This window comes from Alosa alosa, chromosome 5 (genome assembly GCF_017589495.1).
Source record: "Alosa alosa isolate M-15738 ecotype Scorff River chromosome 5, AALO_Geno_1.1, whole genome shotgun sequence".
Taxonomy (NCBI): domain Eukaryota; kingdom Metazoa; phylum Chordata; class Actinopteri; order Clupeiformes; family Clupeidae; genus Alosa; species Alosa alosa.
Genome location: NC_063193.1, coordinates 19,536,543 through 19,563,365, shown reverse-complemented (window position 1 = coordinate 19,563,365; position 26,823 = coordinate 19,536,543). Strand labels below are relative to the sequence as shown.

The 26,823-nt window shown below is 46.1% G+C and overlaps 1 protein-coding gene across 3 annotated transcripts in view; it reads left to right on the top strand.

Moving 5' to 3' along the window:
- The window catches only part of grid2 (glutamate receptor, ionotropic, delta 2), a 312,935-nt gene that overhangs the window by 173,337 nt on the left and 112,775 nt on the right, over window positions 1–26,823 (top strand). For all 3 annotated transcript variants that reach the window (XR_007193537.1, XM_048243391.1, XM_048243392.1), the window contains exons 3-6: window positions 483–770; window positions 9,504–9,709; window positions 24,375–24,428; window positions 26,631–26,804. Coding sequence is in view for 2 of the 3 variants with exons in the window: in XM_048243391.1 (XP_048099348.1) it covers window positions 483–770; window positions 9,504–9,709; window positions 24,375–24,428; window positions 26,631–26,804 (722 nt within the window). In the remaining variant the exon portion in view is untranslated. The remainder of the gene's footprint in view (window positions 1–482; window positions 771–9,503; window positions 9,710–24,374; window positions 24,429–26,630; window positions 26,805–26,823) is intronic.

The window sequence follows — 26,823 nt, the reverse complement described above, 5'->3', positions numbered from 1 at the left end:
GGGACAAAATTAATCTGGTGCTCACAGTGCTGTTAAATCAGTGTCTTGTTTCTAGAATGAGTTGTACTGGGGACTTACTTAACCTTTCTTGTCCTCTCTTGCCCTCTCTCCTTTCTTCTCTTCATCTCTCTTTTCTCTGGACTGTCTCTCTGCATCCATCACTGTCTTTGTCTCTCTGTCTCTGCCCTCTCTCATTCCATCTTGCTGTGTCTCCTCTCAGCCCTGTCTTTACTTCTCTGTCCTTATCCTATCTCTCTCTCCCCCTTCACAATCTTTCTCTATCACTCTCTTCGTCCCTCCCTCCCTCTCCTTTTCTACATCCCTCTCTCTTTCTGGAGTACGGACAGTCTCATTGTTTCAGTTTGAAGAGAAGTCAGTTTCGGTTGAAGTAATACTGATTGAGATCAAATAAAGATTTAATAAAGGAGTGTTAAACATCTTTCTCTCTCTCTCTCTCTCTCTCTCCCTCTTTCTCTGTCCAGCCTGTGAGCTGATGAACCGGGGCATCCTGGCCCTGGTCAGCTCCATCGGCTGCATGTCGGCAGGCTCGCTGCAGTCGCTGGCCGATGCCATGCACATCCCGCACCTGTTCATCCAGCGGGCGTCAGCCGGCACGCCACGCTCCAGCTGCCCGCCCACCAGCCGTGCGCCCAACGCCGACGACTACACGCTGTTCGTGCGGCCGCCCGTCTACCTGAACGACGTCATCCTGCGTGTGGTCACCGAGTACACCTGGCAGAAGTTTATCATCTTCTACGACCAGCAGTTTGGTAAGACACAGGGGGAGGAGGTGGTGGTGGTGGTCTGGGAACACGAGGAGGTGGGATGGGGGAGGAAGAGGAGGCAGTGGAGCAAGAGTTGGGTGGAAGGGGGAGGTTTTGGGCCAGTGGTTTGGTTTTGGGAGGAAAACATTTGGGGATATCTGTCCATCATTGTATAAAGCCTACCCAATCAATTTGATTGGCCCCAACACATCTCATTTGAGCTTATTTATTCATTTTGGCTGACGCTTTTATCCAAAGACCTACATATGTCAATTATTACAAGGGCCAGTCTCCCGGAGCAACTTAGGGTAAAATGCCTTGCTCAAGGGCACGACAGTGGCAGCCAGGAATCAAACCCACAACTTTTTTTGGCTACTGCATGCTAGCCCAGCTCCTTATCCACTGCACCATAGAGACTTCTCAGTGGAGCAACTCCTGATTGAATTTAATGCCCTCAAGTTTTGTGGGTGGGATACATTTGGGCAGGCTTCCAGGCTAGTGGTTTGGGGAAAGAAGGGGAGGTTTGTGGGCAGTGCTTTGGTATGGGGCTGTAGGAGAGGTTTGTGGGCAGTGGTTTTGGGTAGGAGGGTGGGGAGAGGTTTGGGGCAAGTGGTTTTGTGCGGGGCAGGAGGGCAGGAGGGGAAGAGGGGAAGAGACTCTGTGAGGTCTTCAGGAAGTCACTGAGAGAGAGAGAGAGAGAGACAGAGAATATGGGTGTGTGTGTACAGTATGTGTGTATGTGTGTGTGTGTGTGAGAGAGAGAGAGAGGGAGAGAATGTATGTGTGTGTGTGTGTGTGTGTGTGTGTGTGTGAGAGAGAGAGAGAATATGGGTGTGTGTGTACAGTATGTGTGTGTGTGTGTGTGTGTGTGTGTGTGTGTGTGTGAGAGAGAGAATCACAGTCACACTCACACTATCACAGTCTGGCTATTGAGAAGGGCAGACACAGGCAAACCTGGCTGCCCAGAGAAGACAGGCTGTGCACCAACTGCAACCAAGGTGCCATAGAAACAGAGCTTAACTTTTTGGCTGAATGCTGCAAATGGAAAGAGATAAGAGAAATTCAGAGAAATGCATACAGACCTTCAAAAGGAACAAAAGAGCGCAGTCGCAGATATATAGAGTCGTAAGATATATAGATGCTTGCCATAAACACTTCATCAGTGAAGCACACAAAAAGTCAAATACACACACACACACACACACACACACACACACACGCACACACGCACACTTACTTGCATTCCCATCCACACCGTCACATACACACACACACACTGACACATGATGGTTTGTTTTATGTCTTTACACACTACTACGTACATGTATGCTTTGGCAATACAAATTGTATTTTTTGTCATGCCAATAAAGCTCAATTGAATTGAATTGAATTGAGAGAGAGAAAGAGAGAGAGAATGTGTGTGTATTTGTGAATGTGTGTGAGAGAACATATGTGTGAAAGGGGCAGAGACATGAACAAAAAGGCAGGGAGGAAACGAGAGGCAGAAATAATGAGTCAGAGGGAGTGTGTTTGTGAGCAGCAGCCATGAGAGAGAGAGAGAGAGAGAGAGAGAGAGAGAGAGAGAGAGAGAGAGGTGTTTGAGAATGAAACACATGAAATGTATAGGCAGACCAAAAGAACTGAGGTGTGTGTGTGCAAGTGTGTGAGGGGAAGGAAGATATCCTTTCAGCAGTCCCTGTGGAGACCATGGCTTACTGCTGCAGGTTAAGAGCAGAAGGGCGGCAGGATAAGTAAGCATGTGTCCCCAAAGAGGTGTGTGTGTGTGTGTGACAGCTGCTGCTGCAGTGTGACATTAATGAAGCTCCTGAGAGAGTGGGATACATAGACAGACGGACAGGCAGACTGAGGGCACGAGGCAGACGAAGAGGGAGAGAGAGAGAAGGACAGACCCAACAAGGCAGATGTAGGAGAAAGAGATGGAGGAGAAAGAGATGGAGTGAGTGAAAGAGAGAGTGAGAGAAAGATAGACTGATAGACAGTGAGAGAGGGCCTTCTCTGTCTTCTCTATCCCTGATGCCTTGCCTTAAGCTCTGCCAGACCACTGATTCAGAAGATAGATCAAAGTCAAAGTCAAAGTCAGCTTTATTGTCAATTTCTTCACATGTTCCAGACATACAAAGAGATCGAAATTACGTTTCTCACTATCCCACGGTGAAGACAAGACATATTTTACCAATTTTAAGTCCACAGACAAACATAACATTCAAGTAAACAAAAAAGTAAGTAAATAAGTAAATAAGAGGGCACATATAATAAAAAAAAATAAGAGCAGCAAAATTTTGTTGAAATTGTGCATAGACAGTCAATAAAAACTAGTGCAAAGTCAGGCCAATAAGAGGCTTGGGTAGTTCTGTTTGACCTGAGTAATAAAGAAAGTGGCATAGTGGTGCAAGTTATGTAAGAGCAGCAGAAGTATTGTGTTTTCAGGACAACAACACCAAGTTGTAAAGTGTACAAGTGTGCAAGTGTTCAAGTGTGCAAGTGGAGTAGTGCAGGCGGCCATTGTGGGTCCAATGTCCAGGATGTTATGTAGCTGAGGGTGGAGGGGGGAGAGGAGGGGGTCTTAACAGTACCATAGGTCTTTCACAAGCAACTCTCTCCCCTTATTGCCGTAGTCATGTCAGATGATAGAACTCATGGATACCCCCCCATCCCCCCCACCCCCACCCCCCGTCTAGTCCACAGAGCACATTCAGATTATTTATTTATTTATTCATTTGTTCATTTATTTATTTGTGTATTTATTTATCCACCGGTTCAGTGGTGCAGGAACATTTTGTTTTCAACCCTCTGGATACAAGACCATTACCAGTCTAACTATTTATATGTAATATTTAAATCAAGCATATTAACTGCTAACTGAGAAGTGCACCTAATTTGACAGCACTCCCAGTGGCGTACTGCATCCTTCCCATAATGCTGATGTTGCACCTCCTCCAGGGAAATCTCATGGAAATGCTACTGCTGTGCCACTGATCGCTAGTCATTCTGAGTGTGTGGGGGTTGGGGAGTGTGTGTTGGATGGGGAGTGTATGGTGGTGGTGTATGTCAATTATTACAAGGGCCAGTCTTACTGATTGATTAACTGATCACTCGTTTCGTTGAAAGTCCACTCATGAAAATACAGCCTCAGCGGCATGTGGGGATGTGTAAGGGTTGGGGGTGTGTAAGGGTTAGAGAGTGTGTGTTGGATGGGGAGTGTGTGAGGATGGGGAGTGTGTGGTGGTTAGTAAATGTGTGGTGGTTGGGGAGTGTGTGTTGGATGGGGAGTGTGTGGTAGTTGGGGAGTGTGTGTTAGTTTGTAAATGTGTGTTGGATGGGGAGTGTGTGGTGGATGGGGAGTGTGTGGGATGGGGAGTGTGTTGGTTGGGGAGTGTGTGGTGGTTGGGGAGTGTGTGAGAATTGGGGAGTGTGTGGTGGATGGGGAGTTTGTGTTGGTTGGGGAGTGTGTCTTGGTTGGGGAGTGTGTGTTGGATGGGGAGTGTGTGTTGGTTGGGGAGTGTGTGTTAGTTAGTAAATGTGTGTTGGATGGGGAGTGTGTGAGGGTTGGGGAGTGTGTGAGGGTTGGGGAGCGTGTGGTGGGTGGGGAGTGTGTGTTGGATGGGGAGTGTGTGGTGGCTGCAAGCCCTCTGGAATGTGGCTCTGGCACACAGACAGCAGGAGGAGAAGAGGGAGTGGAGGAGGGTGGGGTGGAGCTTCTCTCCTCTTACCTGCAGTCATGGGTTTCCTTGAAAGTCCACTCATGAAAATACAGCCTCAGCGGCATTCAACTTGTCAGTGAGAGAGTCAGGGCCCAGAGAGAGTGGGAGATAGAGAGAAAGAGAGAAAAAGAGAGGGGACGTGTGGGGGTGCAGTCATTTCACTGTGCTTAGAAATGATAATGGCCAAAGAAAATGGCTCTGTCTGGAAGCTAGGACTTTCTTTCACTCTCTCTTCTTTCACACACACACACACACACACACACACACACACACACACACACACACACACACACACACACACACACACACACACTGACCCTCAGTTCCTCACTCAACAAAAACGGACAGACACACATGTTCACCGATGCACATAGCCCACAGTGTTGGACACACTGAATCCGAATGGAGCTGTCCGTGGTTCTGAATAGGGTCAGCACTGTATTCTCAAAGGCTGCTACAGCAGCGCAAGACTCAGCAATACCAAAGGTGCTGAATAACCTCTGCCACACCAAATACACGTTTCTGGGGAAAATAGTAGTTCTGTGAGACCTTGCACATGCAGGCCATCAGCAGGGGAGGCGTTTCAGACATGCTTTCACAGAATCTTCTGAAACAGTGCAGTCCGTTTGCTTTCAGCTTGTTGAGGATTAATTGCAAAACACCCATCTACCCCCTCTCTTTTCTGAACTTTTCCTCTCTCTTTAGTCCTAGTTCTCTTTCTAAAACCGTAGGCTCTTCCAAACACCTTGCGAGAATGTGTATTTTAATGGAATAACTAAATGAAAGTAAAATGGATGTGAGATGAATTCTTTCCACACAGAAAAAAATATTGGCCATTATTTTAAAACATTACTGTGTAGTGTAGTGTTATATTGTTCTATTTATTATGCTTGAGTAATTGCTGTTAAATTAGCTCCCTCTCATTGCTTAGTTGGCTGATGTGCTTTGCAGTCACCAATTAATTTCTTCTTTTATTGTCTCGTGTTGACAATTTCACTTGTTGGTAAGCCATGGCCGAAAACATTCTGTTGTGTACAGTAAATGCAACTAGCATTATCAATGTTGGAGGAATTTCCACTAAAATGATTATTAAATGATTATTATAATATATAAGGTCCTCTGCAATCAGCACATGGCAAATATAGCATTGACTGACAGAAGCTTTTAAAAGAGAACAGATGACAGTTTTGCAAAAGGAATCATGCTTGATATGCACAGCACTTTAAGACAGAAAGACCTTCTCTCTCTATGCAGTCTAAGGTTGCTCTGTCCAAGTAATGCTAGTCGGTTCACATTAAACCTGAGAAGCGCAGAAAAGATCAGATGTGGTCGTCTGTTTTCACCCGCTGTGCAGTGGGGGCACTTTGAGGGCTGTCTCTCTGGATCCGCCTGCGTCTGCCTGCTCCTGCTGCTCATGTCACAGTCCAGCTTAAGCACTTACGTGTATGTGGCCCTGAACTATCATAGCAGCATCCGCTGAATCTCCAAAGCCTGGGAGAGATAAGAGAAGAGAAGAAGAGAATGGCTTCCCCTACAGAAGTCTGCATTCTCAGTTGAGGTGGGCGACTTCTTTAGAACAGGTTCTTTAGATCTGTTCAAGGTTCTCCCTCTGTCACTTTCTATTCCCCTCATTCATTCCCTCTTTCTGTCTTTCGCTCTCATGTAGGCACCCAGACCGTTTTAATGAATGGCATGTAGTTGGTGTGTTTGTGTGTGTGTGTGTGTGTGTGTGTGTGTGTGTGTGTGTGTGTGTGTGTGTGTGTGTGCACATATGTGTGTCTTTTGGTCTGTGCACAAGTGTGTGTGTGTGTGTGTGTGTGTGTGTGTGTGTGTGTGTGTGTGTGGCGCTCACTGTGCACATATGTGTCTTTGGTCTGTGCACAAGTGTGTGTGTGTGTGTGTGTGTGTGTGTGTGTGTGTGTGTGTGTGTGTGTGTGTGTGTGTGTGTGTGTGTGTGTGTGTCTTTGTGTGTGAGTTTCTTTATGTCCTTTGCAGAGATGTGCTGTGAAGCATAGTAAAGAAATTAGCCACAGAAGAGCCATCACTGTCACTCAGGGTATGGCAGGAGCCACATAGCAAACTGCACTCCTCTCTTTACACGCACACTCTCCACTCTCTCTTTCTCTCTCTCTTCTCTCTCTCTCTCTCTCTCTCTTTTAAAGACACACACATTTTTTTCGTACTTTCCCAGTTCCTCTAATGTTTCAAATTGGTTAAGCCATAGCACAGGACTATGGTCTCACGCGCGCAAGGAACATCGTTAAACGTTACGTGGCGTGGCGTTTTGTACACTCTGTCCCCAGAAAAAAGCGGTGGCGCTCCACCGCATTGCAGAGTGGCCGCTCCAGCATCGCTGTCAGTGTCGTGCTAAGTCAATTTAGCGGAGTATTTCGGCATTTCTCATCTCGGGGGCGAAGACAACTCGTGTTGAGATGTAGCACTCAGCTTCTCCTCTCCCAGATGCTGTCAGCAGTCAGGTGACAGTTTTGCAATAATAATAAGAAGACGAGGAAAACTCCCTACAAATGTGTCCCCACTCCTCCTTGTCTCTGTGCTGAAATTAATCACCACAGTCATCTGACAAGCACCTCACCAGTTCCCCGAGAACACCGTATGGGTCGGTGGCTTTGATGCCCCTCCACCCGCCCTGATTTGATGCCCCTCCACCCTGTTTGGAGAAGGACTGCCATGATATCACCTGTTGGGATTCTTTTGATTTTTTTCCCTCTCCTACTCTCTCTTTCGTTCTCTCCCCTAGTCTGCTGTTTTCAATTCAATTACATTTGAAATGAGCACTTCTCTATCGGAACAATGTGTTTTAACACAATTAACGCAGTTAGCACTTACGGGGGGAACTGTTGCCCACACACCAGGCGTCAGAGCCTTAATGGCACTGAATGCGACAGGAAGCACCCCCTCTCAACGCGACTCGCAGCTGGAGGGGTGGGGGTGGGGGTGGGGGGTACTGCAGAGGGGAGCCATGCTGATGCTAATGATGAAGATGCTAATGCTGATTATAATCACATGTGTGCGCACTCCAGCAGGGCTAGAAAGGGCCCCATTTGTTTGTTGGCACCAGTGTGCTCGTATTTTGTTTGTGTGTGTGTGTGTGTCTGTGTCTGTGTCTTTGTGTGTCTATCTGTATCTGTGTCTTTGTGTTTGTGTTTGTGTTTGTGTGTGTGTGTGTGTGTGTGTGTGTGTGTGTGTGTGTGTCAGGTCACACTCATCCTCAGGTCACACTCCCACACCCATCTATTATGCGTTCAGTGCCCAGTGATTACTCAACACCAGCAAGGGGATGAATGGTGGGGGTGGGGGTATTAGGCTTGGGAGGGGGTGGGTGGGTGGGGTTGTTGCCGACCTGATCACCAGGAGCATTAGTGTCAGGCCTTTATAGGGCTGTAACCGCTTCCATGATGAAGAGCAGGCGTTCAGGCTGCTGGCTCCCTCTCTCACCGTTTTTATTTTACCCCACTCTCGTGCCCCGTCAACACCCCCCTGCTGCCCTTCCCACCGCCCCTCTAGTAAACATCCGTCGACTGGGGCCATCAGGGGAACACACACACAGAAATATGCTCTCTATCAGTCTGTACACACCATACAGTACACTATAGAGTATAGAGCCGCCACCCATTCCTCCCCCTGTCCGCCCCCCACTATGACACTCTCCTTTCCCTGCTCTCCTCTCCTCTCTCTTGCCCTATCCTCTTTCCTCTCCTCTCCTCTCCTCTCTCTTATCCTCTCCTTTCCTCTCCCTGCTCTCCTCTCTCCTCTCTCTTGTCCTCTCCTCTCTTCTCTCTTGTCCTCTCCTCTCCTCTCTTGTCCTCTCCTCTCTCCTCTATTCTCCTCTCCTCTCCTCTCCTCTCTCTTGTCCTCTCCTCTCCTCTCCTCTCCTCTCTTCTCTCTTGTCCTCTCCTCTCCTCTCCTCCCTGCTCAGCACAGCTCCACTGGCAGCTCCTCAGTGAGGGTTGCTAGGGGCACTGACCCATCTAATTAATCCTAGTGGGGAATGAAACGAGTAGAAAAAATATATATCACTCTATATATATATATATATTACTCTAGTCTCTCTCTCCCTCCCTCTCTCTCTCTCTTTTTCTCGCCCCCTCTCCCTCTCTTTCACTCTCTCTCGCTGTCTTCAACCCTCCACCCACACATCCACACGCACAAAGACTCCCATGGTGGCTTAATGCCACCCGAGCCTCGTCTGTCTGTGTGTGTGTGTGTGTGTGTGTGTGTGTGTGTGTGTGTATGCGGCGTGTGTGTATGCATGTATGCGTGTGCGTGTGTGTGAATGTGTCTGTGGTGCTAGGGACTCTGAGCTTCCCTTCCATCCTACACCCGCTCCGTTTGCAGACGGGGTTTGATGTCAGGACAGCCATAGTGGCTCAGGGGAGAGGCTGCGGAGTGCAGAAGCACCGAGTGAAGCTCGCTCTCTGTTCCTCACGCCCGGTTCCTCGCTCCCTGCCAGTGATTCATGTTTTATTTACCTACGTTCCAGGATGGCGCCCCGCCACACCGCACCGACACCGGTGGTGACAAATGTACTACACCCACTCTCACTCAGCTTCGCGGCAGTGGAGAAATACTAATGTGTCGTCATGGCACTATCTAGCCACTAACACCACCCCCCCCCCCCACACACACACACACACACACACACACACACACACACACACACACACACACACAATCCCCCCAGTTGGATGACTATTAACGACATGAACTTCATCACCCCTGGACACTGTGGACTTAATTGATGGCTGGGAGAGTGGGTCGTTAAGCTTGTTTATAGCTCATACTATTTTAAGTGTGGGGTTTATGTTTATGTTTCAGTTAGCCAGGTGACACTGAGTTGATTGGCTGTGGTTGTGCACAGAAATCATCATCTCATCAGTACATTAGAAGGTGGCCGTTAGCTTGATGAAAGATGAAAGGCTTTCTAATTGTGCTGTTTTCATGTGTGTGTGTGTGTGTGTGTCTGTCTGTGTGTGTGTGTGTGTGTGTGTGTGTTCAGATATCCGCGGGATCGAGGACTTCCTGGACCAGTCGTCGCAGCAGGGCATGGACGTGTCTCTGCAGAAGGTGGAGGCCAACATCAACATGATGATCACCAGCATGTTCCGCACCATGCGCATGGAGGAGCTGCACCGCTACCGGGACACGCTGCGCCGCGCCGTGCTCTTCATGAGCCCCGCCACCGCCAAGGCCTTCATCACTGAGGTACGGAGGCAGGGCACGCCACACACACACACACACACACGCCACACACACACACACGTACCCACAGGCAGGAATGTGGGTTTGCCAAGTAGTGTTTGTGAGTCCACTGCTGCCAAGAATGAACACATACCAGACTTGCAGCATACATGTTACACATAGGACATGTGTTCACACACAGACACAGATACACACACAGATACACACACACACACACACACACACACACACACACACACACACACACACACACACACACACACACACACAGAGAGAGACAGTGGTTTATGGTGACACGGGATGATGTTTATGGCAAGGATTTTGTATACACATCATACAGAAACATGCACACACACACACACACACACACACACACACATACAAAACAGTGAACCGAGGCACCCGAGCAAACACACACAGGTGTATAACTTGCCAAGTTGTGTTCTTTGCACTCACCTCTTGCAAGGCTATCATGACAGACGTTACTAAATATATAGATGAACACACACACACACACACACACACACACACACACACACACACACACACACACACACACACACACACACACACTCACACACACACACACACACACACACACTGATGCACTCACTGGGACATGCTGCTGTGCAACGCTCTTACCTCTGCCAAGGTTCATCATAGATTTACTGGACCCTCCACCCCCTCTACCCCACCAATTGCGCACACACACACACACATACACACACACACACATACACACGTACACACACGCACACACACACAGTCTCTCACACACTCCTTCACTCGCTTACGCATGCACACATAGACAGACACATTTCTATGTGAATACTAATGAGCAATTTTCACACCATCCATTCATTTAAACCAGTCACTCACACCTGCCCACCTCTCAGTGTTCACCTTCATCACAGAGGCGTGCTGTAATTGAGCTCCATGATTTATTTTCCTGTAATAACATTAGCTCCCACAGTTGCTTAAGTCTGAATCGCCTGTGTAAGTATGTGGTAAATTATATTGTGTGTGTGTGTGTGTGTGTGTGTGTGTGTGTGTGTGTGTGTGTTTACTGTATATGTTGCATTTTGGCTGGATAACGAGGCACATGGCGCTCCCCAAAGCATCTTGATCTTCTACATAAACAACTGACGTTGCAATATGTTATTTTCTATCCCTCTGATGTCCGCATCACTATTTTATCCTATCATGTGTCATAATTGACACATCGAAGGGGAGGAGCTTTAAGACTCTATTTCAAAACTGTAATTGATAGCAACCTCTTGGAATTATACCAAGGAATATTGCTTAATCTCGTGAGGAATTCTCATTTTCTTTTAATTAAAGATATCTTCAGAAAAAGGGCAATCAAAATCCAATTTTAGCCTGGCTCAAAATGGGAGCAGTCCATCAAAGGCGACTGATGTTGGCTGAGAGGAGTGTCACTGCTGGGTAGTGTCAGGGTGGTGACCTTGGCTCTTGTTCTTCTCTTCCACTGCCATAATCTCGGGTGCTGTCCGAGCAGCCTCCAGACTGAGATATCTCAGAGACGTGCCACACTTTCTAATTGTTTAGCCACAGTGAGATGCCGGTGGGTTTGATAAATGCAAATGCTCTCGGAGAAGAGCATTGTTTATTCATGAACTAGTCAGCAGTTTGTCCCTAATGGCACTGCAGAATTGGATGGCTTTGGATCAAATTGCCTGATGTTAACCTCCATGCTTATGCGTGCGTTTGAAGAATACAGATTGCACAATACCTTTCACTAATATGAGGGTAAACGAGTATGTGTGTGTGTGAGAGAGAGAGAGAGAGTTGTTTTCTGGGCTAGTTTCTTCTTCTGTTTTTTTTTTTCCTAGACTCGTTTGAGTCTTCACTCCCACACACGGCGAGAAGGGTCATTAAACATCTGTCAGCTCTACAAGACGGTAAATGTGCATTCTTCTAGTGGGACGCGTCAAACCCGGCAAACACTTCAGGATGTGGCGTGTGCACGGAGCATAAATGCATAAAAAAGCAGCTTATTCGATTATCTGGGTTATTTAATCCACTCATTTGCCTTCTGGTTATCATGCGGATGCGTGCTGGAGAGTGAGTATAGGTAGTGGATCAGGCTGTTCACCTCATTACACTCAAGCAGGTTATGTTCGGTGAACCACCAGCTGCCATTTCTAATCCTTTTGTAGTAGGCTATTAGTGTTTGCTATTAATGTGTTCTAAAACGGTATGGAGAGAATGTTTAGGTATTTGTCATATTATCTCAGTCTTTTTCAGTTTATTGGTTGTGGTCCATCACCATTTTGTCACAGATATTTAATGCTTTGGAATAAATAAGCAGGATTCTTACCCTTTGAGAAGGAATTTGTCAAAACAGAGATATATTTTGTGGTGCAGTTTTAGCTATTTTCTTTCAGAGCCTAAAATGCACCCTGCTACTTGTGAATGTAGCTTTTTTGTGTTTGTTTTTTTTTTGTGTGTTTTTAAGTCCCAACGCATGCCAGTGGTGAGTAAATGCTGTGTCTTTCCCGAGTTAATTATTTGTTGCCTTGACAGATATTCATCACTCCACTGATGCCACACTGCATAGTAATTTGAGGAAAATGCATGCTTGCACCCAAAAGTTTCTCCCTAAAAAGTCTTGTCTGTTTGTTCATGGATAAATGGTTTGGTTTTAATAGCATTGATAAGCTTAAACATTTTACGGGGTATTTTGTAGTTTTATTGTTATGATAAAAATCATATTTACAGTACTTGGAAAGCACAAGCGAGGCCTGCTAAAAAGTCTAGCTGTGAAGCTTATACTGTAGTCAAAGGTATTTTATGAAATCATACTTTTATATAGCTTATGGAGCAATATAAAACACTGGCAAACACCATTTTGGAGCTTAGACACATGTTAGCTGGAGTTTGGATTGGATGCACTGGTAATGGGTTGTTTATACTGAGATGTGTGAATTCTGAGGTCATTTTTTGCCCGTTGCTCATGCAGCTGTCTGAGGCGCTCGTCAAGCGTTCAGTGTTTACTAAACCTTCTCATTCTGAAGGTAAGTTGCTGGCAGAGGCAAATCCAGTATCTCATGTATACAGATTTTGACAGTGCCTTGCCAATTTTTCTCATTTGCAGGCTTTTTATGTTAAGAACACGTTCTACAAATCAACCGTACTCTGTAATGCATTTAGATGTTCAGAGTGTGGACAGATGAAGCCCAGAAAATCTCCAGAGCCGGATGAGAGTTTAGAAAGAAAGAGCGAGAGAAATTGAGAGTGGGATTGAGAGAGAAAGATAAAGAGAGAGAGAAAGTGACTTAGAGACAGGAGTATGAGAGAAAGAGAGAGTAGATTGATTGATTTGAAAGAGTGACGTGATGAGAGAACTAGAGAACCGAGACACACAGAGAAAGAAAGATAGGCAGTGAAACAGAGAGAGGTAGAGAGGGAGATAGGAAGACAGATGGGAGAGAAAGCAAGGAAGGAAAGAAGAAGGAATGAAATAGAAACAGACTTAGAGAGGTTCAGAGAGGTCAAAAAAATGAAAGAGAGAGGAATAGAGAGAGAATCAGCATGGGTGCGCGGCAGCACAGAGGGAGGCTGTGCTAGCGTGTGAGGGAGGTCTGCGGAGAGTGTGAAACGGAGGGCCGGGGTCAGCAGACAGTGTGAGGTCAGCGCGGCGGTGCTGTGAGAGAAGGTGCTGGAACTTGTGAAGTGGATCAGAACACCAACAGCATTTCCTTGTGGCCATATACAGGCGTAGGAATCCTCTCATCGTGTCAAACGCGCCTGCAGCCACTACATTGACAGATGTCCGTCACAAGCCAGCTGACAGACTGGCAGAAGTGTTGGCATGATATTCAAACATAGCATACATGCTTAAAAGTAGGACAAGACACATTTAGACACACACATATGCATATGTTAACATATAGGCTACATATAGCACATGTGTATAATATATACAGTATATAGGCTTTATGTATAGTTAAGAACAAAAAGTATTCATACCCCTGGCAAATATTGATTTAATGTTGATTTTCTCTTGATCAATACAGTATGTTTGTTCTGACTGAAAATGACACTGCTTCATGCCAATAGGTTGTAAGACAATGTGGTAGAAACATAGAATCAAAAAAATAAGCGTTTTCATCTTTTTTAATATTTTCATGAAAAATGGTGTGTCCACAATTGTTCATACCCTTTTAAAATAATCACTAGAAACTTTTTTTATTTGCAATCAAAGCTCTCAAAATGGTTCTTATAATACATACCAAGCCGCTCCATGTCTCCACAATGATTGTAGACCGCACCTTTTTATCTGCAATCCAGGTTTTGAGGCAGGAACGATTATTTGCCATCACTCTGGCCTTGTACTCACTTTTTTGACGGATTGAGGTCTAGACTCTCTAGGCTGGGGCACTGTAAAATATGACATTGTTCTCTGTTAACCATTTCTTGACTTGTTTGGCTGTATGTTTTGGATCATTGTATGGTTTAATGGTCCAATGATGCCTATTGGGGCAGGTCTCTGCACACTGCTTGATCTTTTCCTCCAGAATCTCAATGTAGCCTATTGCTTTAGTGTTACTGTTTAGTAACTACATTCTACCACATTGTCTTACAACCTTTTGACATGTGGTAGTGCCATTTTCAGTAAGAACAAACATATTGATAAAGAGAAAATCAACATTGAATCAATATTTGCCAGGGGTATGAATAATTTTGTTCTTAACTGTATGTACTGTATAAAATATCAAAGAAGTGAATGGAGGTAGAAGCAGTTCTATTGAATGTGGACGATTGATGTCCTTCTCGAGCTGTCATGTAAAGGGTCTGCTATTTCTTTTCTTGATGGTGTCTTTTAGAGCTGGGTGCACTTGTGTGTTGCTGGCAGGCAGTGTGTTGAGGTACACACACACACACACGCACGCACACACACACACACACACACACACAGCTATTTCCCATCAGGCCTCCTTTCTGTCCATGAATCAGAGCTACCCACCTTGACAGGCAGCCAGGCAGGCTGGTCACTTCAGCTCAAGGTAACCACGTATGTGACGGATGGCACTGTCTGTGGGCTCGCCCTCTGCAGCAAAACGCCACCCCACCACCACTGCCACTCCACCCACTCCCTCATTTACTCTCTCTCTCTCTCTCTCTCTCTCTCTCTCTCTCTCTCTCTTCATCTCATCCTATATCTCTTTCTGTCTCTCACACACTCTCTCGCTCTCACCTCTGCTCCTACAAGTCCCCCTCCCACACAGTCTTCCTTCTCTCTCTCTCTCTCTCTCTCTCTCTCTCTCTCTTTCTCTCTCTCTCTTTCTCTCTTTCCATCTCTCTTTTCTTCTTCCTCTTGGACTCTGTCCTGTCCTTTTCACTCCACTCCAAGGTCACTGAGTGCCAAGAGTCCAAGGCAAACACAGCAGGGTGAGCACCTCATCAGTGACGCCTGGCTCCCTTAGAGCTTTGATTGCACCCAGGCAAAAAATACCAGCAGATGTAGCAGTGTGTGTGTGTGTGTGTGTGTGTGTGTGTCTGTGTTTAGGTAGTTAAATCACATTCATAAAAACAACACTGACAAGTTATATAAAAGCTGAACACTGGAATATGAGGTTATTTGGATAGGCTCCAGTAACCTTTAAGGTCGACTGCTCAACCTCTTTGACTTCTGCTCTGCATAATAGTGAAAGCGAGATGAGTCCTTTGTGCCCCTGAATACACACACACACAACAAACACACACACACACACACACACACACACACACACACACACACACACACACACACACACACACACACACACACACACAAAAACACACACAACACACACACACACACACACACATACACACACACACACAAAACAGTGAACCGAGGCACCCGAGCCCATCTCCAAACGTAGTGAAGAGGGTGCCGATTATGCATTTTGTTTTATTCTATTTCACGTAGTCAGGCTGTACTGTACTTATATATGTTCTATATTATGCGCTGTGCCTGTGAGAGGATCACTTTAATCTCCTCTCCACTGATTGACACGCTCTCCAAGAAACTTTTCTGCTGCTCAAACAATTTCTCCCTTGTGAGATGGCAAGGAAAAAATGCAGGTCTGTTATTTACTTATTTATTTATTTTGAATGGGGACCTTTAAAATATGGTATAGTGGAGTTTTTTTTATTATTATTATGACCGCCGCGCAGCGAAGCGGTTTAGTCAGATTTTTTTCTTTTTTTTTCTTTTTCACATGTCCAAATTTCCGTCAAGGATTCCCGGGACACTGAAAGACCGGGGTAGACGAAACTTGGTGGGCATGTAACCCCACATGGATAGCATGGAACCATCGTTTTTCTGTGAATATCTCGAGAACCGTAAGGTTTAGGAGGACCATTTCTTTTTTGTATGTTGATCTCAAGGGGCCATGTCAACCCATTCCATAACCACTCATTTCATGTATAGCGCCACCTAGTTAAACACAAAAAAGTAAAAATGAGGTGTTGTAATCACAGGTATCTGTGACCTAACATAGTCAAAACTGCATGAAATTGGAAGTGTGGGATCATTATGACATCCTCTGAATGCACGCCAAGTTTCGTGAAATTCGTTTTTCACCTCCTCGGTTTTCTCTTAGCACTGTGAAATTTCTCTCTCTCTCTCTCTCTCTCTCAGAAATGTCTCTCATTCCTGTAATTGTCCATCAGGCACACAAAGAGAAGTCCTGTTCACACACACACACACACACACACACACACACACACACACACACACACACACACACACACACACACACACACACACACACAGCACACACACACTGCAAAATAACATTACAGTTATATCGCTTTTCTAGGTACTCAAATCACTCTAAAGAGAAGGGGGGGGGTTTCACTGCAACCACCACCAATCACACACACTCATGTACACATGCGCGCACACACACACTCACTGCACACACATTAGCATCTCAAGCTCACGTGCCACAAGATGGATTAGTTGCAGCTTACAATTCCACCATGACACTCCACTTCCTTGGTGACAAACTTGCCATGACATGGACAATTAGCGTTCACCACTGCCACACACTTTCTCCTGTTTTCAATTTCAAATTTCAGTCCGCCCTTGCCTGTATTTTCAATTCAAAATCCTTTTTCAGGGCGCAAAAAAATAGCGTTTTTTTTTTTTTTTGGTCATATGCTGACATAAACAGACAATGTCTCAGCAAGAGCTGATTTGTGTTTTATGGGCAGAGAAAGAGAATTGAAAAAAAAGCCTTTTGGCAAATGGACAATAAAACGTACAGTGGCTTTTAGATTAGAGGCAGCCAGTGGATAAAGAATGGAATTGCACTGGGTGCTATATTGAAATGTGTTTTTTGTGTCTCCCCCCATTCATGCACTTCACTTAAATGGAACTTCGGCGTGTAAGATGTATTGAATGTGAAATTGGAAATGTCTTGCGGGAGGGGAGGGGTTGAGCAGAGCAAGTGCTCATTGCATAGTAACTGCATTAATTCCTGTTATTTGGGCTGCCTTGATACAGATTAAAACACAGGCACTTTTTCCGCAAGTCTGCTGGCAATGGAGGCCATGGTGGGTTTTTTTTGCATGAACCATCATGAATTTTCCGACTACTAGGTATTGTTTAACGTATCTGCAATTGCAATAACTGCAATGAATGTTTTTGGCCAGTATGCTTCTTGTATAGCCTCTTGTAAAGGCATAGCGTGCAACTCTTTCTTTGTGCAAGCATGGGTTTCAATGTCATTCAGTCTTGTTATCAGTGATAAACGCATTGTATGTTCACTTTCATATCTTTCATTCAATCAGAGGATCTATTTGCTTCTGAAAATGGTGGGGCAAGTGAGTCTTACACATACACTATCCTCTTTGAAAGGAAGAAATGGGCTTCTACAGTAATTTGAAAGTCACATTGGATTTTGTTTTGGCTTTTCATTATGTTGGCCTTTACGATTTTCTGTGTCTGTGTGTCTGTGTGTGTGTGTGTGTGTGTGTGTGTGTGTGTGTGTGTGTGTGTCTGTTTGTGTGTGTCTGTGTGTGTGTGTGTGTGTGTGTGTGTGTGTGTGTGTGTCTGTTTGTGTGTGTGTGTGTGTGTGTGTGTGTGTGTGTGTGTGTCTGTTTGTGTGTGTGTGTGTGTGTGTGTGTGTGTGTGTGTGTGTGTGTGTGTGTGTGTGTGTGTCTGTGTGTGTGTGTGTGTGTGTGTGTGTGTGTGTGTGTGTGTGTGTGTGTGTGTGTGTGTGTGTGTGTGTGTGTGTGTGTGTGTGTGTGTGTGTGTGTGTGTGTGTGTGTGTGTGTGTGTGTGTGTGTGTGTGTGTGTATGCATCTGCACATGCACATGCATTTATTCATTATTATTTCTCAATTTCCCCCTGTAGCCTGGGCTTGGTGAATAGTGACACAGACGTGGCACTGGCTGATAAGACCCCAGTGTGTGTGGATTACGCCGCTAATCCCTCCACCAGTCCGCTCCTCTGTTACGCATGCACACACACACACATACACACACACACTCATACACTCATACACACACACACACACTCTGACAGGGTCACACACGAGGTCACACCGACACTGTCATCGGCCTGCGAGTTTGGAGGAGCGCGGCTGGAGATACAAACGGCACATCTCCCGTCCTCGGGGTCGACAGTGCCGGCAGAAGTGGATTTCAGAGATGCGGGGAGAAGCTTCGTCACGCTTGTGGGCTAGAGGGGCAGAGAATGATGCAGAGTTGGAAGGGTCTTTTTTATTTTGGTCGTGTAACAGCGTTGTGTAGCATTGAGAGAGACAGTGGAACTCTCTGTGAGGCATCTGATAGTGTCTGTAAGGGAAGAGCTTAGACAGTGGTTACCAGTGCGAGCAAGCATGCAAGAATAAAATCTGTCCTGGCAATACAATAGATACTGGTTCACATTATGTCACATGGCAGAAGAGGTGGAAAAGGTCCCTGCTCTTGTTGCGCATGTTTAGCGAATCAGCCTGCTTCTTTTACTCAATTCTGCCTTCTGGTTAAAAGGTTGTGCACAGTACACCAGGGTGGCACTAATGACAAATTACCTTCCAAACAAAGAGCATCCTTGTCCTCACTCCTAATGCAAAACAGGGACACAAGCCGGGTCGACAAGTTAGCGCTCTTCAGTAGAGCACAATCGATTGTGGTAATGAACCGGACTATACAGTACGTTGCTGTTAGCACATGGCCGTGGTGCGTTCTGCGGCGCTAACAGGAGGAAAGGCCTGAGCAGAGTAACGCAGCGTAAGTGTTTTTGGTTTGAGTCTCAAAGATGTCTTAGCACGGCCGAAGGTCAGCCTTGTGTCCAGCAAAGCCAATTTCACAGTAGAGAGGACCCGACACAATGGAGCAGAGGTCAGTCTTTTAATTGAGCGCAGCAGGGGTACTTCCAGCAATTGAGACTGCCGGATGGCAGAGAAAGGGGCCGGGCATTGGGAGGGATGGTGTTTAACTCTTACACCCGGAGGGCACAGTCGCACCAAAAAGGCTGTTAAATCCGGCTCAGAAAAAGAAAGACAGAAAAAAAAAACGGAGCTGAAAAAACTCACTGTCGACGTTTTAATTTGATAATCGTAACACGCGCAAGAGAAAACTGTTTCTCTTTTTGTTTTTGTCAGCATCGGGAAAAGCAGTGTTGCCGTGTGCAGTACAATCTAATAGGGAGGGACAATCATCATGAGGCGTGCAGTGATAGATGTGAGGGTTTTCCTTGTGAAGATCAAACAGCCAATGCCCCTAGTGGGTTGCACCGCTGCCTCCGGCCTTCCCTCGTCACCGGCGCTTGCCTCCAGGGCAGATCCGCTCAAATCGCCTGCAATTACACTCCGCGCTGCGTGGACATGTGTGAAGGAGCGAGCTCACGGGGGAGGCCAAGGGGGTGGGGACTGACCAGTGGGCGAGATGAGAGAGATCTGATGCATCAGCTACGTGAGTGGACTGACGTGAATGACTTTGTCACGTTCTTTGTGTTGAAAGGCGCAAGCGATCGAAATGAGGCTGGAAAACGTGTGTTTGGGGTCCAGAGCCGCAGCAGGAGCGGGAGCAGGCCAGGGCTGCCATGTTTGCCTGCGGTTGCCCTTGGGGGGTGCCGAGCTTCTCCCTCGGTCTTTACGGTGCCGGTAAATCAGCGACGCATTACAGGCGCTATATTGGCCCAATTATGTTGGCAGTTTGAGGGTAATTATGATGTAGGATTACGATGCACGCTACATAAACCCCTGTGCCCGTGAAGAACATGGGCATGGGCGGCAGTCAGCCAGGAAGCCTGCATACAGACCCACCCTGCACACACACACACACACACAATAGATGCACATACACATAAGCATAGAGAGACAGTATCGACCTACAGGAAGCATTAGCACTCCCTCACATTAATAAACACATATATTTAGCTCGTACATACATGCACACAGAAATGAACATACACACAAACATTGCAGCATGCACAACACATAGTAGGAGTATGAAATACTAAAAAATGTAGTTAGTTGCACTGGCTGTCTGTATTTTGTATTTTAAAAATACAAAATACAGACAGCCAGTGCCATTTGCATAACAGTGCTCAGTACACACACACACACAAACACACACACATACAGACAGTCACACACACACAGGTGCACATGGACGCACATAGATTTAAGCGTCCATGTGTGTGCGTGGCTATTCATCAGGTGAGGCTAAGGGCCAGTAAGATGGTGCTGTGTCTCCTCCTCTCAAGCACTCCATTGCTTTTCAGCCGATATCTCAAGAGGTTTCCATGGGGATGGCTGTCACACGGGAGATGGCACTGCGGTTCTCTGCTAAACATCCACTGCCAATGTGTGTTTATATGTGCGTGTGTGTGGGTGCGCGCACATGTGTGTGTGTGTGTGTGGTGTGTGTGTGTGTGTGTGTGTGTGTGTGTGTGTGTGTGCATGCCCATGCATATGAGTCTTTGCAGGTTGTTTGAGAGGTTTCTCAACTGTTGTAAAATTGTATTTTTCTCATACATACTGTACATACTGTATGTTTAGGTATGTACATAATGTACATACTGTATGTGTAGGTATATGTATGTGTATAATTAAATGTGTGTGTGTGTGTGTGTTGGTGTTGGTTATTGTCTGTGCTAAATGACAAGTTGCTACAAGAGACTGCGTCACCACATCCAACACAGGTGCATGATACATCCTTGTGTGTTTATCTCAGCATGTCGAGAGAAAGTGCTCAAACGGTGTGAGTGTGATGGTCCATCTCCTGAAGTGTCACACACACACACACACACACACAGCGGGGATGAATTAAACATGATGGAAGTGGCACCGTGAGTGAGGTGTCTGACATTAAACCAAAATGGCAAATGTGACACCTAGCAGTTATGATGTATTCAAATGCTCACGCACGAGCAAGTGTGAGCTAAATGCATAACAGGCACGCTAGAGGTGTGCCAGGGAGACATGCTCCTGTACTGTGCAACAAAAACAAAAAAAAACCTGTGCAACAAAAGCAAAAAAAGAAAACAAAAGCACGGTGGCTCACACTCACAGAAAGACTTACTGTATGAAAAGATATGGAAGGACATGGATGGTTTCTCACGAGTGATTTTGAGGAGCCGTGTTGGTGCCGTGCGTTTCCCTGTCAGACGTGCCGCTCTATGGTACGTGCACACACTGTCAGAGTGAGAGTGTTAGTTCTTTGTCTGCTCTTGCACTTCTCAACAGCTTGAGTTTTTTTTTTCCCCGAACTGTGCTACTGAGTGCTGCGCCTTTTTTTGATGGAAAAATTCTCTCCTCGACCAAAAAAAAATGCCTTCTCCATGAAGATATTTTTCCCATCAAAATGATCCACAGAGATGACTCAGAGCCGTGAGTGCCTGCACTCCTTCCTGTGCTGGTGTAGCACCCGTCGGTCATTGAGTCACTGGTTTGTCATTATCAGTCAGTTTAATAGGAGCACCTCATTGTTTGGGGGTGGCGGTGGTGCCTGCTCTCACCCCCTGCCTATGCTATGGCTATGCTAGAGAGAGTGAGAGAGAGGCTTTGAATTTGGGGCCAGGCCACCTCCGTACTGTGGAGACTGTTTAATTTTGATCGTCTCCATCTCCAGCAGAGTAATCATTATAATCTGGCTTCCATCTTCTTGGTGCCAGGAGATCAAACAGGTGGGACTCGCCAGATAATAACAGTCATCATCGCCCAAGCCACTGAATGCCACAATAAAGGACACCACTATCACCATGTAATTTAAACACCCTATCCTGTTTTTGAACATGACTACAGTGATGCTATGTGCCATTTCGCTAATGGCGAATGGATATTTTTTTTTTCATTCCTTCAAAAGATGTGTACTTTCCTTCTAATACGTGTGGCCGAGGTGGATTTCACCTTACATTGATTTGATTGTATTTTTAATAAAGCGCTATGTGTAATTATTTCCTTACAAAAACGTTTGCTTACGGTTCCTCACCCATGAACCTGAAAATTGTACTTCCTGACATAACCAATTGTCTCACACTTGTCTGTGTGTATCTGATGACCCAGAAGGGTTGTGAGCTTGCATGAGAGAAAGAGAGAGAGAAAGAGAAAGGAAGAGGAGGAGGGGAGGAGAACAGAAGGATTGAGATGTCAGTTGAGATCTCAATTCCCACGCCCATGAAAAACTTGTCTGAGGACTGCAGATTTGCAGGTGACATGTCGGGGTGCAGGAAAGCAGAGGAGCGGGCTGGAGTGGGGGTGGGGGTTTGTGGGGGCACTTTGATCTGCAGAACATGAAGACCTCACCTGAAGACCTCACCCCCTCCCCTGTCTGTCAGGGTGAGGACGGGCCTGCCTACCACAAGCTCTGTGCTTAAGCTCCTGTCTCCTCAGGCACTAGCAGAGAGAAAAAAATATAAAGTGAAAATAAGAAAAATAACCCCATCCCATTCCAATCACACCCTGGTTTTAAGCTCCTCAACCTGGGGTTTACAAGAAAAGTAAAATTCAAGAAAAAAACATAACATGTTTTTAACCATTTTTTGTTCTTCAGTAATGTCTCGTAAAACAATAATTGAATTTGATTGAAATGTGGGGAAAAAGAAAGTGAGCTAGAAGCAAGCCTGGCTTGTGTTTTGGCTTCCACCACGGCAGCGTTGTTTACTTCACCCTCGTTTGCCTTCGCCGGTTTTCTCAGTATCCTGCACACAGCTCGGAGCCTAAGCACTGGGAGTGTCTGTGTGTCAGCTGCCAGAATCAATACTTTTCTCCTTGGCCATGGACAGCACACATTTGCGGCAAAACTTTAATCTGGGATTCACAAAAGAGCTCACATCCCTGGCCGCTGCTGCCATTTGAGGGAGCGCATAGGAGGGGGATTTTTTTTTTTTTTACATTTCCACTGGTGCTTTATTTTTTTAAAACCCCCTACCCCCTTCATCCCTGAATATATTTCAGGAAGCTTGTGTTCTAGTCAACAACTCTGTGCTAACAACCTTGAACTCCTCTTTTAACTTGGCAGGCCCAAAAGCTCCAGAGCCCGGAGTCTTCTGATAGAATTTGGCCCTTTCGCTAATTAAGCAGGAACATCTGCCCTTGGTCATGGTGCTGAGAGCGAACAGGGACAGGAGTTGTGTTACACAGCCTGGGAAGTCATTGGCTGGTGTGTGTGTGTGTCCATCCCCTCCCCCTCTCTCCTCTGTGGTCCTTCGTGGATGCCCGTCGTCAAAGTGTCACCCCATCTGTCCTCGCGGCGTTGATGGCGTCCCTTCTAATGTCCGTCCCACACAGCTGTGAACGCGAGCGCGCGCCATAGCTCACTCACTCCACATCACACGCCACAAAACACATCTGTGTCAGCGGAACAGCCCCTATATGCACTACATGGCACGAGTATAAGATCCGCAGAGACGAGCAATTCTGTGATGGACTCGCTGGACATGTCGGGCCCACGACTGTCCTCTCACGTGGGCGGAGCAGCATAAGACCCGGCCAGAAAGAAAGAAAAAGAGCAGCAGAGGAAGAAAACAAATAGAAAGGCAAGAAGAGAAAGAGAGTAACTCCTCCTACCCTCCCCCCCCACTTCAACACTCACCTCCACCCCTCCCACCCTAACACACACCTCCCTTTCCCACCCAACCAACCAACCAGCTCCATTTCTTCAATCAAACTCTCCCAGCCATGTTCAGAATGACAGGGTGCTTTATGCGACGTGTCTGCAACGCAATTATTAAGTTTTATTGGCTCTTTGTGGAAGATTAAAATACTATTAGCGCAGCGCCGTCATACTCTCCAGCTGTTGCGATTGTTTATGACCCGAGTGTTTTATGACGCCTGCTGTAGTCACCTACACAATTACGTCTAATGAAATACAGTGCCGGCGCAGTGAGCAGGAGTAACAGCAGCACGCCGGGGGTTAGAGCTGCCTACAGACGTGCTTGTGTGAAGACAAAAGGAAAGAGAAGGAGCCAGTTGTGCATGAATGTGGGCATGGCCCATTGTCCTGGGTAGCACTGTGTAGAGACATAACATGCACTACCCGCTGCTTGTATTGAATTGTGAAATTAAATGTGTGCTCTTTTTTCTATTTTCTTACTATCTCTCTCTATATATCTCTAACTCTCTCTGTCTCATCTCTCTTTTTTTCTCTATCTCTATCTCTCTGTCTTTCTCTCTCTCTTTCTCTCTCTCTCTCTCCCAGGTTGTGGAGACTAATCTGGTTGCCTTTGACTGCCACTGGATCATCATCAATGAGGTTGGTATTCTGCCGTCAAGCGCAGATGAATGTGGCCCGATGCATTAAGAAGATTGGAATCGCCCAACTCTGCGTCTTTTTATTCATGACGTAAAGACTACAACAGTTAAAGTTTTTAGTGACAGTTTTCATATTTTCCAACGAAGGAAAACTAATCCATAGGGTTAGTCTGATCATAAGAGCTTTGCACCTTCTGTGACTGCTGGGAGTGCTATGCAATTATCACCTGCATGTGCATGTGTGAGGGTAGAAAGAGAGAGAGCAAGAGAGAGCCTCCACCACAAGGCTCAATGAGGCCAGTGGCCGCTCACTGAGTCGGACTGTCTCTGGCATTTGAGGTGGAAAATGAAAAAGTCACTTGCCGGAAATTAGAAAATGGGGAGAGAGGGCAGGTTGTGGGGTTGGAGGGTGTCAGGTGTGGTGCATTGAAGTAGAATGACAGGTCTGTTGATGCGAAGACCTCTTCCATACTTTCCTCTCAGCTTCCTGATGAGCAGTGATATTACGAGGCGGTGTCTAGGCTCTTACTCTGCTCTCCATCTTCAAACTAATGCTTGCTAAGGACAGCAGACATTTTTGTTATTATTTGTTTGTTGTATATAGATCGCCTCAAAATGTTCTTTCTGTACAAGTTTTATCTAGGAATTTGTCCTGGTTACATAACGACCTGCGTGACATGGTGTTTCCGCAGGTAGAAAACAAATTGGCACTTGACATTATCCCGACTTCATGTTCTGATGTCTGCTTCCAGGGCTCCAACTTGACAGAAGTCTAAACAAACAGGCGAAAGTGGAGTCCAAAATTAGGCGCCTAACCCAAAGGCTGATATTTATGTCACTCTAATTTTGTCTGTCCAAATGAATGCCACAGGGTTTTGGTGTATGTCAACTGGAAATTTTTGCTCGTTTGTAGGTTAAAGAGCTCGTTCTTGTTTAGTCACTTCCTGTAATTTGCTCTTGGAAGCCCTTGATTGTGCCACTATTATTTGGTATTCTTTGCAGGATCCAATTAGGACTTATAAAAAATGGCTTTGAAATTAAATTGCTTTTGTTATATCTGGTGTCTCTGCCAAACGCTCATGTCATTGTTAATTGCTTGATGTCTCGGCGGATAACTATTTTCAGGCAAATCAGGACATTATTCAGGATTAAATTGCAAAGAGACATACGTACTCCCTGAACTTGTACAAGACACAGTTTTTTGGACCTTGCCCACCAGAGTTAGAATAATGATGTGTTGATGACAGTCAGTGACAATCCCCGTGTCACAACTGAAAAGCCCAAATGGATAGAGCAAGAGAATGTGAGAGAGAGAGAGAGAGAGAGAGAGAGAGAGCTGCCAATTGGGGGGGGGGGTTTAATACCTACCTTGGCCAGGGGCATCCCGTGTCCAATCTGATCTCGTCAGTCGCTCCCCTCTAGCGTTGGGCCAGAGTGGGAAAAGATGGCTGGCGGCTAAAATTAGCAATGATTCCTCTTAAGTTGCACAAGGACACCCAGGCACAGGCGCATAGACAGGCAAACACACATTCACTCTCTCACACACACACACACACACACACACACACACACACACACACACACACACACACACACACGCACACGCATATGCATATGTCCCAGCTCCCCTCCTCTCTTTATCCATCTCTCCCATGAACATAACAGCAGGGCTGTTTTTTTACTTGCTGTAAAAATAGTGAATACTCTCACATATACACTCATACACAAGAACGCTTACACTCTCACATACACAAATAGGGTGTGCATCTCTGAGTTAGTTCACGCATGTAAATGTTTTTGTGGGTATGTGAGTGTTTGGCACTGTACCTTACATGTGAGGCTTGTTTCTCAAAGTCAGGTATGTGAATTGTTGTGAGAAGAGTGTGTGAACCTTTGCACTTTGCACATGCTGCATGTATCCATTGGCAGCATGTACCAAGTATGCATGCACGGATACACCAACACTGTTAAAAAATGAAATGCTACATGCATAATATGGATGATATAGCTATATATAGGCTGTGCAATATAGGTTTGAAGAGGGTTAGACCTTCAACAAGACCCCAATAGACTACATAGAACCTATATTGCCTGTGTAGCCCTTGAATAACAGTTTCTCCTGAGTCGGTAACTATAATGTAATGTGTGTATGTGTGTGCGCGCGTGCATGCGTGCGTGTGTGTGAATGCCCTCTGTGCTGTAGGAAATATCTGACCTGGATGTGCAGGAGCTGGTGATGAAGTCCATCGGGCGTCTGACCCTGGTGCGCCAGACCTTCCCCATGCCGCAGAACACAACGCAGCGCTGTGTGCGCAGCAACCACCGCATCAACACGTCCCTCTGCGACCCAAAAGACCCCAAAGCTCAGACACTGGAGGTACGTGTGCATGAACACA